This window comes from Bos indicus, chromosome X, assembly GCF_029378745.1.
Source record: "Bos indicus isolate NIAB-ARS_2022 breed Sahiwal x Tharparkar chromosome X, NIAB-ARS_B.indTharparkar_mat_pri_1.0, whole genome shotgun sequence".
NCBI lineage: Eukaryota > Metazoa > Chordata > Mammalia > Artiodactyla > Bovidae > Bos > Bos indicus.
The window spans coordinates 53,568,460-53,584,050 of record NC_091789.1 but is presented as its reverse complement, the minus strand read 5'-3'; the positions used below and the strand labels follow the sequence as shown (position 1 = coordinate 53,584,050).

Here is a 15,591-nt window from a genome sequence, read left to right as displayed (position 1 = left end):
GCTTTGGCTTCCCAGTTGTCAACCACCATCTAATCTATTAAGTAGTTCATTTGTTCCTCAGTGATTTGAGGTCCCATCTTCATAAATATATATATAAACATTTTTAAACTGTATAATGAAAATAAAGGACAACTGGAAGAGTATTCAAGAAAAGAGAAGGAAATAAGAGTGTGAAAATATATGGGCTTCATGACTTTATTTTGGGTAGAAGAAGCTCTTTAACTACTTTCTTAATTTTTTCTTGTGGGTACTGGTATGTTAAAGTTTACTATAGCTTCTAGAATTAATATTAGCCTTTGCATTCTTCTCAAAAATCTTCCATTTCACCTAGGTTTTCAAAGTATTAGGAGGGAGTTATACAAAGTACTTCTTTAAATTTTTAAAAATGCCTTCATGCCTATAGTTATACTCTTTTTCTCATTTAAGACTATATTCTTGATTAGGTTTACTTATCTATTTCATTTTCTTCTTCCAATAATATCTTCGGTTTATTTGTTGAAGTCTATAGGTTTTTTGTTTTGTAGTTCATTAATTTCTGGAATTTTAAAATGTTAGTGATTTCTTCCTTCAGTTATTCTTAACGTCACTGTTCTTTTTCTAGCTCACTAACTTGAAAGCTCAATTTATTTCCTTTTAATTTGCACTTTCATCTAGGTACATCATCTTTAATTTATCTGTCTGCCTATCTATTTATGCCACACCATACAGCTTGTGGGATCTTCGTTCCCCATCCAGGGAGTGAAGCCGGGCCCTTGACAGTGAGAGCACAGAGTCCTAATCACTGGACTGCAAAGGAATTCCCTCATTTGTACTTTATGATTACCTACATTGTTTAAATATTACAAAGAAGTTATGTTACTTATGTAAAAAGAGAGAGAGAGATAGATTACAAGAAAAGAACATTTCAAAGATCAAAATAATTGACCAGGGTCAGAACTAGGAATAAAGCAGGAGGCATTCACTGTGGGTGCAAAATGCAAAAGGGTGCCCCAAACTCAGTAATCAAGACAAATGATATCTTCATACAATAATCTGGAAAATCAAATTGTAAAACTATGACCTGCAGACTGGCTGCCTGCTTTTATAAATAAAGTTTTATTGAAAGTAGGGCCAGGACTAGAGTAAGATGAATAAGGCATGGTTTAGCAAGTATAGGAATGAATCTCACTTAGTAAAAAACTTAGTATTTTGTTCACAGATATTTTGGACTAATTTTAATTTTTTAAATATTGCATTAAAAATGTTCTTGAGGATTTCCCTGGTGGTCCAGTGGTTAAGAATCTGTCTGCCAACGAGGGGGACAACAGTTTGATCCCTTGTCTAGGAAGATTCCACATGCCTCAAGGCAGCTGGGCCTGTGCACCACAACTGCTGAGCCCTCATACCTAAAGCCCATGCTCTGTCTTAAGAGAAGGCCCCAGCACAGCAACAAAGACCCCAGTGCAGCCAAAAATTAATAAATACATAAATAATTTTTAAATGTGTCTTGATTATTAAGATTTGGGGTATCCTCTTAAATTTTATACCCAATGTGGGTTGCTTTACTTGCCTCATCCATGATCTGGCCCCATAACTAACACTTGATGATAGTATAATGACTTTTTTATTTCTTTTCACTTCTCTATGCTTTCCAAATTCTGCACAATAAACATAACATTAAGGATTACTTTGATCATCAGGAAAAGATAATCTGAAAATGAAGTCAAGACTCACTCAATGATGTTCCTTGTGGTTTCACCATGGGGCTTGTAGGAAATAAAAACTAGAGTGTGGATGGCCCCGCAGTTGTGATTGGCTTGAACCACCTGGTAGTCTGAAGGAGGAAACATGTTGCTATTAATATAATTAAACTATCATGGTCCAGGTTATCACAAACTCCCAACTGGTAAGCACACAGGACTGGTTAGGAATAAAGAGGAGAAGCAGGTTCAGAGCCAGCCCACTAAGAGCAGCCTTACCAAGGTGTAGATGTGAAGAACCAAAGCTGGTGGACATCATGGAAACGCCTAACTTGCTCTGTAACAGGAAAGCTAGTCATCCTTACACAGTCCTGCCCAGGCTGGGTTCACCACAGCAACAATTGACTGCCCATCTTCCTTTGACTTTAGTAGCTGTGGCAAAATCTCTGCTTGACCAGGGTGGAATTAACAGTTGGTGATGCCTGCAAGAGAGAGGCCCACATGCCATAACCAGGGCTTGGTAACAACCTAGAGGGGTGGGACAGGGAGGGAGGTGAGAGAGATGTTCAAGTGGGAGGGGACATGGGCAAAACTATGGCTGATTCATGCTGATGTTTGGTAGAAACCAACACAATATTGTAAGGCAATTATCCTTCAAATAAAAATAAATAAATGAAAAAAAAAGAACAAGCCCAGCAGTTGGGGGTGGGGAACTTCAGCTTTATGGAAACATGCAGAAGCCAGGGATCTTCCCATTGGATCTAGCATATTTCTGCCTAACAATGAAAGAAATGCTTTAGACCTGCTTCATTTTTTCCAATGCACTTCCCTTGCAGTATCTCAGTGAGACTTTCACCTGAGAGACTAAATGTATTATTTTACAACTCAGCAACTCACACAGTATTTAAGGACCTATACCAAGAAGAAAACCTTGACTATAACTCAAGTGCTCCTTCTGCTGTATTGGAGGCTTTCACACAGAGCCTCAGGAACTGTCTGGGGGTGAGGTAGAGGGGGAGATAAAATCTTTTTTCTATGTTGCATTTGGCAGAAGATTTTGTTCAAAGAAAAGATCTTATTGCTAAAAATAGTTTGAAACTGACTGTATTATGTTATGATGCCTCGTAAGTCTAATGTCAAGAAGGCTCTTTTATATTAAAGCTTTGCCAAGTTCCCTTTCTATCAACTAGGCTTATTCCTTTCTTTAGGCTTTTTCTGGATAGAAAAAAAGAATGATTCAGGAGGGATAAATTAGGAGTTTGGGATAAATTCAGGAGGGATAAATCAACAGATACATACTACTATATATAAAATAGGTAACCAACAAGGACCTATTGTTTAGGACAGGGAACTACACTCAATATTTCGTAATAATTTATAAGGGAAAATAATCTAAAAATGAATATATATGTATGTGTATATATATATATATATATATGAATCATTTTGCTATACACCTGAAACTAACACAACACTATAAATCAACTATTAGAAAAGGAAATGGCAACCCACTCCAGTATTCTTGCCTGGAGAATTCCATGGACAGAGGAGCCTGGCAGGCTGCAGCACATGGGGTCGCAAAGAGTCGGACACGACTTAGCAACTTTCACTCACATCACATAAATCAACTATACTTCAATTTAAAAATAAAAGGGGGGGAGATTAGTTATTGGGACCTCTTTTGGAAAACCATCAGGATCCAACTCTGACCACTCCAGAATACTTTCCCTTCCTCCCCACAGTCGTGGATACAGTGCACGCTCTTTCCCACGGCAGAGGAACAACAACAACTCTTAATTTCTCCCCAGAAGGTAAGCAGTGTACTGTCGAAGGCTGCTGTCCACCGGGCATCCTCTGCCGCCTGCTCCACCAACTCAATCCCAAGGACCTAGGAGGTATACTGGGCCAGAGAGGCTGATCACACCTGAAGAAGTAGGAGAGAATAAGAGGAGGGTATTTTAGGGTATGAGACCAGTGAGCTTATGCCTATACCACTACCACAACCTCCCAGTCTGCAAGGGCCCTGGGTGCAGGGTAGACGGTAGGGAGATAAGCTGCATGCAGATTCTGCCCTGGGCTGCCACTTGCCAGTTCCACAGCAGATGTCAAGGAGGATGGTGTTAGAGTTCACTCCACTCAGCTCGCCCACAGTCCGATACAGCATCTCTGCACCAGCAGTGTTGACCTGGAAAAAGGCATCCAGAGACATGCAGAACTTCAAGCCTAGGAGATCTTCAAAGATGTGGGGGTCCCCAAAGAGGAGCTAGTAGGGGGACTGCTGATGGCTGTAATGGGTCATTGTGCTACAAAAGAATAAAAGAAGACAGCCCTTTGGAATGGCAGGCCAACCTATCTCTGTGGTTGGCTGGAGAAGGAGCCCCCAGCATCTCAGCTAGGAGACAAAGCCTCCATGGCATGGCCCTGAGAGCTATGCTGGTGTTCCCCTCTCAGGGGATGGAGGTACATGCAGTCACTCAGCCATCAGCAGCTCTGCCTCACTAATCCACAACCCAGGATATACCAAGCCATCAGCCTCTGGCTTGCTGTGGGGCTATCCCAGGTTTACCTTTCCTGGAGGTAAAGTGATGTTAAGTCACAGACTGCTCCTGGCCCTTTGGTGAAAAACTCCTTTACAGCTTCCTTCTGAACAGAGAGCTCCTCCTGAACAGAGAACTCCTCATGCCCAGAGCACAAAATCAGGAGTCAAGCAAAAACTCATCTCTGATAATTTTCTCTTCAAGCTCTATGGTAATCAGCCCTGCAGCAGTCAGACAAGAAGGTACATTTCTCAAATCCTATTATAAATAACACTTAACATAAAACAATGTTCTGTAGAACCAAAAAAAATGTTACTTTCACATTTCAGCAGAAGCGTTGCTTTGCTTATTGGGTTTTGACAAATCCTAAAGTGCCATAGACATGGCACTTTCTCTGGTTTGAGCGTCTTTAATAATTCTCTAAAGAAACTGTGACACTTATTCTTGTTGTAACCAAGGAGCTAAACTAAGGTTTTGTTCCATTTCAAGTAAACAATGACCTTTCAATTCGCTTCATACTTCTCTGTTTCAAATATCCCACCCACCCATCCAAATGCCACCTCAGAAGACATGCTTCCTAGGAGAAAGGAAAGAAAGGGCATGGAAGAGAATGACCATGGTAACTAAATCCTTTCTTCGAGTCCCAAATGTTTTAAAATTCTTGTTATCTCTACAGAGAGCCCTATCCATTAGCTTGACACAAGGACATATGAAAATAAACAATGTTTGAGCTATAGAGTTAAAAGGCCAGGAATCAATGATGTAGGTTCAACCTTAGCCTTGCTATTCTGTTGTTGTTGTTGTTAGTATCTTAAGTCGAGTCTGAATCTGCAACCCCATGGACTGCAACATGCCAGCCTTCCCTGTTCTTCACCATCTCCCAGAGCTTGCTCTAACTCATGTCCATTGATTCGATGATGCTATCCAACCATCTCATCCTCTGTCACCCCCTTCTCCTCCTGCCCTCAATCTTTCCCAGTATGAGGGTCTTTTCCAATGAGTCGGCTCTTGGCATTTATTTACTGGCCTTGGGTACCTCTATGCCGCCCTCTCCTTCTCTAGTCTACTTCACAAATTACTTGAGATGATCACATAAGAATGTTTTAATGTTGGAATGTTTGAAAGTTCTAAGTGTATTACAAATGTAAAAGTATTATGTGGATTATGAAATTCTGACCATATTCTGAAAAAAAAGTGAAAGTATTAGTCTCTCAGTCATGTCTGACTCTTTGCGATCCCCTTGGACTGTAGCCCTCCAGGCTCCTCTGTCCATGGAATTCTCCAGGCAAGAATATTGGAGTGCATTGCCATTTCCTTCTCCAGAGGATCTTCTAGACTTAGGGATCAAACCCAGGTCTCCTGCATTGCAGGTGGATTCTTTACCATCTGAGCCACTGGAGCTCTATATTCTAGTCTCTATTAAATTGGCTTTTTGAATTTGGTAGAGCACCTAATAACTTCCATGGGTGCCGGGGACCAGCCCCGGCTGATCCAGGGTATTCGAAGGAGAGACGGCGTAGGCGAAGATCAGGATACAATAGCTTCAATTAGATATTAATTAAAGATATAAAGAGTAATAGAATAAGGATAGCTCAGTAGGAAAATTCAGTGGAGAAAAGAGGCTGAGTAGCTTGGTTTAAGCGGGAGACCAATAAAACTTCAAGACAAGAAGTTTGCACCACTTACGTAGGCCGCAGGCGTCCTTCCATTCTCCCGAAGGAGAGGAGACACTGAGGCCTCCCAGGTCGGATCTTAGAAGCCCAGGCATAATTAGTAAGCATGGTGGGTTCCGCGCTCCAGATGGAGACTCAGCCAGAGTGGGAGAGAGAGCAACATGGGGAGACCAGTATTTCGAGAAACTGATCCCAATTCTTTATTTTCCAGAGTCTGTTTTTATACACTGAGATGTTATACAAAAGTCACGTGGGGACAGCAGTCCTGACTTTTATTAAAGTCAGGTGCTTCACACAAATGTATACAGAGGTCTTAGGGGTGTTACATCATCTTCTGGCCAGGGGGGCCTGCTGACAATTTACGACCCTCTCCTTGTGACAGCGGTCAGTCAATCAGGACACTTATTTCTCCAGGGCTGATTATTCTCAAAACAGACGCCACCCAAGTAAAGTTACATTCCTACAGGGTGAGGGTGTAGTGGGTTTTAGTTAAGGAAAGAATCTACTTAGCCTAAGGTCTAACGTGATTAATATCAAAGGTTAATACTTATTTCTTCTATATATTCATTAATGTGTGTAAGGGCAGGGGATGTGGAGACTTAGCAACAAACATTGGCTCAACAAATGAAAAACCCTTCACCAACACAATTTCTAATCAGCCCATTATACTTATACTAATAGTTTTCTAACTTTTCTAAGGAACCTGTTTTTAGAAGGTTTAAAGCATCTCGTGCCTCTCACGGTTGGGAGGCTGTGAGCAATCATATGTGGCCGGACGAGCCTGTCAGGCAGGCTAGAGAACCTTCAGAGGAGTTTGTAGGTTAAAACACTCTTGTCACACCCAAGAGTTTTTATTGACTGGAGCTCTAGGTTAACTCCTTCTCCGAAAGAGGTGGTGGGGGACAGCCCCCCGTAAAGTCAGAGGTGTAGGTAAGAGCACAAAGTAGTAAAGTAGGCAGGCTCTGGTTATGGGGGTAGATGCTCGAGGATTTCCAGGGGGACTCCTGAGGCTCGATCCCGCCTTTGCGTATGTCAAGCCTCCTTCCTCATGACCTTTGCCATGGGCGGAGTACCTCACTCTGGCCCCCAACACATGGGCAAAGTTCTTGGGAAAAACCTTAAGAGTCCTTCCGTGATAACTTGGTAACGGAGCCTGTCCCTTTGGTTTGATTATGCCAGCAGCATGGTTAAGAGAATCCTGGCCATCTCCTCCTCATCACCATCCCTAACCCTTCTAACGCATACAAACATTCCATGGATGCTTTGTATCTGCTATTTACCCTGAAACCTCTCAACACCAACTAAAGCATACTGATAGTAAGGATTACTATAGAAGCTGCCCCTTGTTATTCCTTGAGTCTCTACGTTAATTCCTGGGGATGAAAAATGATGATGGCCATTGTGTGCCCTTGGCTATTGGTGCAGACTATGAGCTCACACCAGTACCCACCTTCATGAAACAGAAGGCAGGGCTCCAATGGGGACTGTCAAAGGAGTACTTCATAGTATTGGAAGAAAACAGTATTATTACATAGGCAAAACTAACAAAGTTTGACAGCTGATTACTCATACTGAGTGACTGCTATGGGCTAAAATACATACCTCCCCTCTAATTCAAATGTTGAACCCTCAGTACCTCAGAATGTGACTAGATTTAAAGATGAGGTCTTTCAAGAGATGATTAAGTTAAAATGAGGCCATTAGGGTGTCTGAACCCTGGTGGTTTCAGTCGGCAAGGCTGCCACCCAAGTGGGCCCACCACACCAGTGGGCCTGGAGGACAGTATTAACCCAAAGAGGATTATTTTGAGCCTTAAAATGGAATTTTCCTGCTAGGCTTCAAATTTGCTTGGGACCTGTGACCCCTTTCTTGTTTCCAATTTGTTCCTTTTGGAATGGGAATGACTATCCTCTGCTTCCCATACTTGGGAAGCAGTTAACTTGTTCCATTTCACAGGTTCACAGCTAAAGAGAAATTTTGTCTTAGGATGAATTATGTGTGTGTGTGCTCACTTAGTCATGTCCAACTCTTTGTGACCACATGGACTGCAGCCTGCCAGGCTCCTCTGTCCATGGAATTTTCCAGGCAAGAAAACTGGACAGGGTTGTTATTTCTTACTCCAGGGCATCTTCCCGACCCAGGGATCAAATCCCCATCTCCTGCATTGCAGGCAGATTCTTTACCACTATGCCAGCTGAAGCCCAATGTGGGTGAGGGCTTCCTGGGCTGCACATGCATGCTCAGTTGCTCAGTTGTGTCCAACTTTTTGCGACCCCATGGACTATAGCCTGTCAGGCTCCTCTGTCTAGCCACCTGGGAAGCCCAGGATGACTTATACCTTGATTGGTATCTCTCATACATACTTCATTTAGATAAGATTTAGGACTTAAAAATTGATGCTGGAATGGGTTAAGAATTTGGGGCTGCTGGGATGGGCATGATTGTATTTGCATATGAGAAGAACATGAATTTTGAGGATCCAGAGGATACAGTATTATGAGCTAAACTGACGTGATTAAGTTAAAATGAGGCAATTAGGGTGGGCCCTAATCTAATCTGACTGTTATCTCCATACAAAAAGGAAATTTGGATACACAGAGACATTGGGCATGCACATGTGCACAGAGGAAAGACCACATGAGAACACAGCAGAAAGGCAGCCATCTGAAAGCCAAGGAAAGAGGCCTCCAAAGAAACCAAACCTGCTGACACATTAATCTTGGGACTTCCAGCCTCCAGAACTATGAGAAAACAAGTTTATGTTGTTTGAGCCACCCAGTCTGTGCAGTATTTTGTTATGGCGCCCCTAGCAAACTAATGCAGTGATATAAGAAATATGATCCCTGCCTATGACCTTACAGAGGGATCCTACCCATTGTAGCTCAAACAGTATGCTCCATGAAGACACAGAACTGTACCCAGAGTCTAGCATACAGCAGGTGCTCAATAATTATTATTGAGAGAAGATATGAAAGAACAGGAAAGGTATTTGTATGTAGAATTTGTATGTAGAATGTAGTTTATTGTATGCATAATGTGGCAAACAATAATCTTCCATTTCTGTGAATTCCTCCTAGCAGCAATTCCTAATATACTACTAAGCTGCTATAATTCCATTTTTATTATAACCTCCTAATGTAAGCCCACTGTTTCTGTATTTCTTCATGCAACCAGGTGCCAACTATACCATAGCTTAGTCAGATCCTTCACGTTGTCCTGGTAAACAAAGGTCAAAAGCAGTGCTGATTGAGTTGCTGAGATACCAAAAATCCTTAAAGCCAACCTTCAAACAAAAGCCAGTTGCTATGACAACAGGACACATTATCTGATTTACTAGGTCCTCTTGTTTTCATAATCCATGTGTTTGGGGTCCACTCTGTTTTCAAACAAACCCAAAATTGTGCATGGAAAGGAGAGTTACACCAGAAACCAGTACTGCCTGAAAGGGTAAAAATCAATTAAGGGTGCACTTGATTACTTTTGCTATAATTTCATATAAATGTGACATAAGATGCTTAACTATACTGAACATATTTTCCCAAATTTTGAAGTTGGTGATTTAAAGAAAGACTGGTTCGGGGACTTCCCTGGTAGTCTCATGGTTAAGAATTCACCTTCCAATTAAGGGGACATGGGTTCAATCCCTGGTCGGGGAACTAGTGTCCCACATGCCACACAGCAACTAAGCCCAAGTGCCCCAACTACTGAGCCTGCATGATGCAATGAAGAGCCCATGAATTGCAACTAAGATCCAATGCAGCCAAAAAGTAAATATTCTTTAAATTGTTAAAAAAAAAAATTAAAAGACTGGTTCAACTTCTGTTTACTTGCTGGTTGGAAATTAATGTTTTCTGGAGGCAAAATTCAAATGTCATTGAGGTCCTAGAAGGATGGGAACTGAAAAACTGAATCTGACCTGGAAGATAATGGGTAAGTAAATATGAAATACAGCTTCTCCACTGTATGAGCCAAGGCCTTGGTTTGTTTATTTACAAAATAGAGGCTGAAACTCTTATTCTTACATGGGAATGCCAAGTTTCATATTACAATATACAGTTGACCCTTGAACAACATGGGTTTGAACTATGTGAGCCCACTTACATGTGGATTTTTTCAGTAAAGAAGTACTACACTATCTGTGATTATTTTAATCTGGGGTTAGTGGAACTCGAGATCTGGAACCAGATATGGGAAAACCAAGGATATAGAGGGCTGACTATAAAGTTATAGGTGGATTTTCAACTGCAGAATGTCAGTGCCCAATCCCTGTGTTGTTCAAGGGTCAACTGCATAAATACATCAAATCAACACACTGTACATCCTAAACTTATGCAATGCTGCATGTCAATTATACCTGAATAAAATAATTTTTTAAGAGTGAAAGGGCCTTTTAGTTAAAATAACAGACTATTCCTCTTAAAAATCCCACTAAAATGAAACAGAGGAATAAAAAACATAAACTTCTTTAAACTCATTGCTTCACCAATTCTCCCTTCTTTCTCTCCTACGTCATTTTCATCCCTCACTAAGGGATGATTCCCATCAATATACAAGCATGCCTTTCTTACTCTCCTACCTTTTAAAAGAAAAGTAACCTTCTCGACCCCACTTTCCCCACCAGCCACTGTTCCATCTCTATGTTCCTCTTTGTATCAAAACTCTCAAAAGAATTGTCTATACTCACTGCCTCCCATTCCTCACTTTCTGTTCACCCACTTGAATCAGGTCCCCACTACTCCACCAAAACAGCTTCTGCTGTAGTCACCAATGGCCCCTATGGTTAATTTGCAGTCCTCATCTTGAGCCAGCAACTTCCAATAGCTCAGAATAAAAGCCAAAGTCCCCACAACGACCTCTAAGGTACTACATGTTCTGGCCCATATTAATCATCTTACCTCATCTCCTGTTCCTCTTCTGGGTGTACTTTCAGTTCCTCCAGAAAGCATGCCACACTCCTACCTTAGGGCTTTTGCCATGGCTGTTCTCTTTGCCTAGAATGGTCTTCCCTCACCTCCACATGGCGGATACCCTCATTTTCTTTAAGTCTTAATTCCAAAGCTTCCCAACCTTGGCATTATTGTCAACTCCTTGCATTGCAGGATGTTTAAGAGCATCCTTGGGCTCTACTAACTAGACAGATACCAGCAGCACTGCACAACTACCCCCCAGTGGTGACAGCCAAAAATTTCTCTAACACTGCTAAATGTCTCCTATGAAAAAATAAAAGATGGTAAAGAATCTGCCTACAACTTGGGAGACCCGGATTTGATTCCTGGGTCAGGAAGGTCCCCTGGAGAAGGAAAGGGCTACCCATTTTAGGCAACTAACACACCCACAGAAAACTAGTCAATCTAATCACACTAGGACCACAGCCTTATCTAACTCAATGAAACTAAGCCATGCCCGTGGGGCAATCCAAGACGGGCGGGTCATGGTGGAGAGGGCTGACAGAATGTGGTCCACTGGAGAAGGGAATGGCAAACCACTTAAGTATTCTTGCCTTGAGAACCCCATGAACAGTATGAAAAGGCAAAATGATAGGATACTGAAAGAGGAACTCCCCAGGTCAGTAGGTGCCCAATATGCTACCGGAAATCAGTGGAGAAATAACTCCAGAAAGAAAGAAGGAATGGAGCCAAAGCAAAAACAATACCCAGCTGTGGATGTGACTGGTGATAGAAGCAAGGTCCGATGCTGTAAAGACCAATATTGCATAGGAAACTGGAATGTCAGGTCCATGAATCAAGGCAAATTGGAAGTGGTCAAACAAGAGATGGCAAGAGTGAATGTCAACATTCTAGGAATCAGCGAACTGAAATGGACTGGAATGGGTGAATTTAACTCAGATGACCATTATATCTACTACTGCAGGCAGGAATCCCTCAGAAGAAATGGAGAAGCCATCATGGTCAACAGAAGAGTCCGAAATGCAGTACTTGGATGCAATCTCAAAAACGACAGAATGATCTCTGTTCGTTTCCAAGGCAAACCATTCAATATCACAGTAATCCAAGTCTATGCCCCAACCAGTAACACTGAAGAAGCTGAAGTTGAATGATTCTATGAAGACCTACAAGACCTTTTAGAACTAACACCCAAAAAATATGTCCTTTTCATTATAGGGGACTGGAATGCAAAAGTAGGAAGTCAAGAAACACCTGGAGTAACAGGCAAATTTGGCCTTGGAATACGGAATGAAGCAGGGCAAAGACTAATAGAGTTTTGCCAAGAAAATGCACTGGTCATAGCAAACACCCTCGTCCAACAACACAAGAGAAGACTCTACACATGTACATCACCAGATGGTCAACACCAAAATCAGATTGATTATATTCTTTGCAGCCAAACATGGAGAAGCTCTATACAGTCAACCAAAACAAGACCAGGAGCTGACTGTGGCTCAGATCATGAACTCCTTATTGCCAAATTCAGACTTAAATTGAAGAAAGTAGGGAAAACCACTAGACCATTCAGGTATGACCTAAATCAAATCCCTTATGATTATACAGTGGAAGTGACAAATAGATTTAAGGGCCTAGATCTGATAGATAGAGTGCCTGATGAACTATGGATGAGGTTCGTGACATTGTACAGGAGACAGGGATCAAGACTATCCCCATGGAAAACAAATGCAAAAAAGCAAAATGGCTGTCAGGGGAGGCCTTACAAATAGCTGTGAAAAGAAGAGAAGCAAAAAGCAAAGGAGAAAAGGAAATATATAAACATCTGAATGCAGAGTTCCAAAGAATAGCAAGAAGAGATAAGAAAGCCTTCCTCAGTGATCAATGCAAAGAAATAGAGGAAAACAACAGAATGGGAAAGACTAGAGATCTCTTCAAGAAAATTAGAGATACCAAGAGAACATTTCACACAAAGATGGGCTCGATAAAGGACAGAAATGTTATGGACCTAACAGAAGCAGAAGATATTAAGAAGAGATGGCAAGAATACACAGAAGAACTGTACAAAAAAAGATCTTCATGACCCAGATAATCACGATGATGTGATCACTCATCTAGAGCCAGACATCCTGGAATGTGAAATCAAGTGGGCCTTAGGAAGCATCACTACGAGCAAAGCTAGTGGAGGTGATGGAATTCCAGTGGAGCTATTTCAAATCCTGAAAGATGATGCTGTGAAAGTGCTGCAGGCAACATGCCAGCAAATTTGGAAAACTCAGCAGTGGCCACAGGACTGGAAAAGGTCAGTTTTCATTGCAATCCCAAAGAAAGGCAATGCCAAAGAATGCTCAAACTACAGCACAGTTGCACTCATCTCACACGCTAGTAAAGTAATGCTCAAAGTTCTCCAAGCCAGGCTTCAGCAATACGTGAACCGTGAACTTCCTGATGTTCAAGCTGGTTTTAGAAAAGGCAGAGGAACCAGAGATCAAATTGCCAACATCCGTTGGATTATGGAAAAAGCAAGAGAGTTCCAGAGAAACATCTATTTCTGCTTTATTGACTATGCCAAAGCCTTTGACTGTGTGGATCACCATAAACCTGGAAAATTCTGAAAGAGATGGGAATACCAAACCACCTGACCTGCCTCTTGAGAAATCTGTATGCAGGTCAGGAAGCAACAGTTAGAACTGGACATGGAACAACAAACTGGTTCCAAATAGGAAAAGGAGTATGTCAAGGATGTATATTGTCACTCTGCTTATTTAACTTCTATGCAGAGTACATCATGAGAAATGCTAGACTGGAAGAAACACAAGCTGGAATCAAGATTGCCAGGAGAAATATCAATAACCTCAGATATGCAGATGACACCACCCTTATGGCAGAAAGTGAAGAGGAACTCAAAAGCCTCTTGATGAAAGTGAAAGAGGAGAGTGAAAAAGTTGTCTTAAAGCTCAACATTCAGAAAACGAAGATCATGGCATCCGGTTCCGTCACTTCATGGGAAATAGATGGGGAAACAGTGGAAACAGTGTCAGACTTTATTTTTTTGGGCTCCCAAATCACTGCAGATCGTGACTGCAGCCATGAAATTAAAAGACGCTTACTCCTTGGAAGGAAAGTTATGTCCAACCTAGATTGCATATTCAAAACCAGAGACATTACTTTGCCAACAAAGGTCCGTCTAGTCAAGGCTATGGTTTTTCCTGTGGTCATGTATGGATGTGAGAGTTGGACTGTGAAGAAGGCTCAGCACCGAAGAATTGATGCTTTTGAACTGTGGTGTTGGAGAAGACTCTTGAGAGTCCCTTGGACTGCAAGGAGATCCAACCAGTCCATTCTGAAGGAGATCAGCCCTGGGATTTCTTTGGAGGGAATGATGCTGAAGCTGAAACTCCAGTACTTTGGCCACCTCATGCCAAGAGTTGACTCATTGGAAAAGACTCTGACACTGGGAGGGATTGGGGGCAAGAGGAGAAGGGGACGACAGAGGATGAGATGACTGGATGGCATCACTGACTCGATGGACGTGAGTCTGAGTGAATTCCGGGAGTTGGTGATGGACAGGGAGGCCTGGCTTGCTGTGATTCATGGGGTCGTGAAGAGTTGGACACGACTGAGCGACTGAACCGAACTGAACTGAACACGCCCAGTTGAAAACTGCTTTACTCAAGTAAAAGTATCAGTATGTATGTCAAGTATTCAGGCTTCTCAATGAAGCCTGCCTTGATCCCATTTAAAATTACAACCAATATTTCCCCCAAACCTATGAATTCTCATCCTCCTTATCCTGCTGTAGGCTTCCCATGGCATTTATCTCAGTCTGTCTGGACTGCTAAAACAAAATCACCATAAACTAAGTGACTTATAAAGAACAAAAATTTCTCAGTTCTGGAGACTGGGAAATCCAAACTCAAGATACTGGCAGATTCAGTGTCTGGTGACAGTTTCCTCAGTGATAGGTGTCTTTTCACTGTAACCTCACATGGCAGACGGGACAACCTAGTTCTTTGGGGCCTCTTTTATAAGGGCACAATTTCTTTCATGAGAACTCCATTTTCATGATCTAAGTACCCCCCAAAAGCCCCACCCTCCTAATACTATTACCCTGAGGGTTAGGATTTCAACATATAAAATTTGGAGGGACATAAACATTCAGACCACAGCCATAATTATCACATTCTAATATATTATATAATTTACTTTATTATTTTTTAAAATCTGTCTCCCCCTACTAAAATGTAAGTTCCACAAGGGAAGGGATATTTTCTTCATTATTATATTCTAAGCACCCAGAATAGTGCCTGGCACTTGGTACTCAATTGCACTTGCTGAATGAATAAATGAAAGAAAGAACAGAGATAATGGGAGAGAAGACAACAAGAGCAAACTAAATAAAGTTTTAAAAGATGCAAAGCAGACTGTAGTGGCAACTGACTTAGCAAGATGAAGGAAGCTACATCTGGACTACCTACAAAGGGGGATCTGATGAGATATAAAGCTTATCTGCTCCACCCAAGCTGGAAAGACTGAAACTTGAAGTGCAAGGTATTGTAGGAGGCAGAGGTGGAATAAGGTATAGTGCTAAAAACAGGATTTAGTTGAAAGTCTGGACATAAAACTGGTAAATAACCTCATCCTACTGAAAACCTCTATCCTTCTATAGCAGGAGATTGGGGATTCTTTTTTCCTCAGGAGAAAATGAACACATAAAAGCTCTGAATTTGGAAATACAAGGCAGAGTGGTGGCAGAGCAATGGACACTGGAAAATTCAATATAAATTCTCTCAAGAAACTG

The 15,591-nt window shown here is 41.7% G+C and overlaps 1 protein-coding gene across 1 annotated transcript in view; it reads right to left on the bottom strand.

The window, feature by feature from the left end:
* Positions 1 to 15,591, bottom strand: part of TRMT2B (tRNA methyltransferase 2 homolog B) — a 76,412-nt gene that overhangs the window by 18,100 nt on the left and 42,721 nt on the right. Inside the window, 7 exon segments of the mRNA XM_070785031.1 lie at positions 1,714 to 1,813; positions 2,045 to 2,161; positions 3,504 to 3,593; positions 3,684 to 3,691; positions 3,764 to 3,982; positions 4,246 to 4,383; positions 7,255 to 7,394. Coding sequence (XP_070641132.1) covers positions 1,714 to 1,813; positions 2,045 to 2,161; positions 3,504 to 3,593; positions 3,684 to 3,691; positions 3,764 to 3,982; positions 4,246 to 4,383; positions 7,255 to 7,394 — 812 coding nt within the window.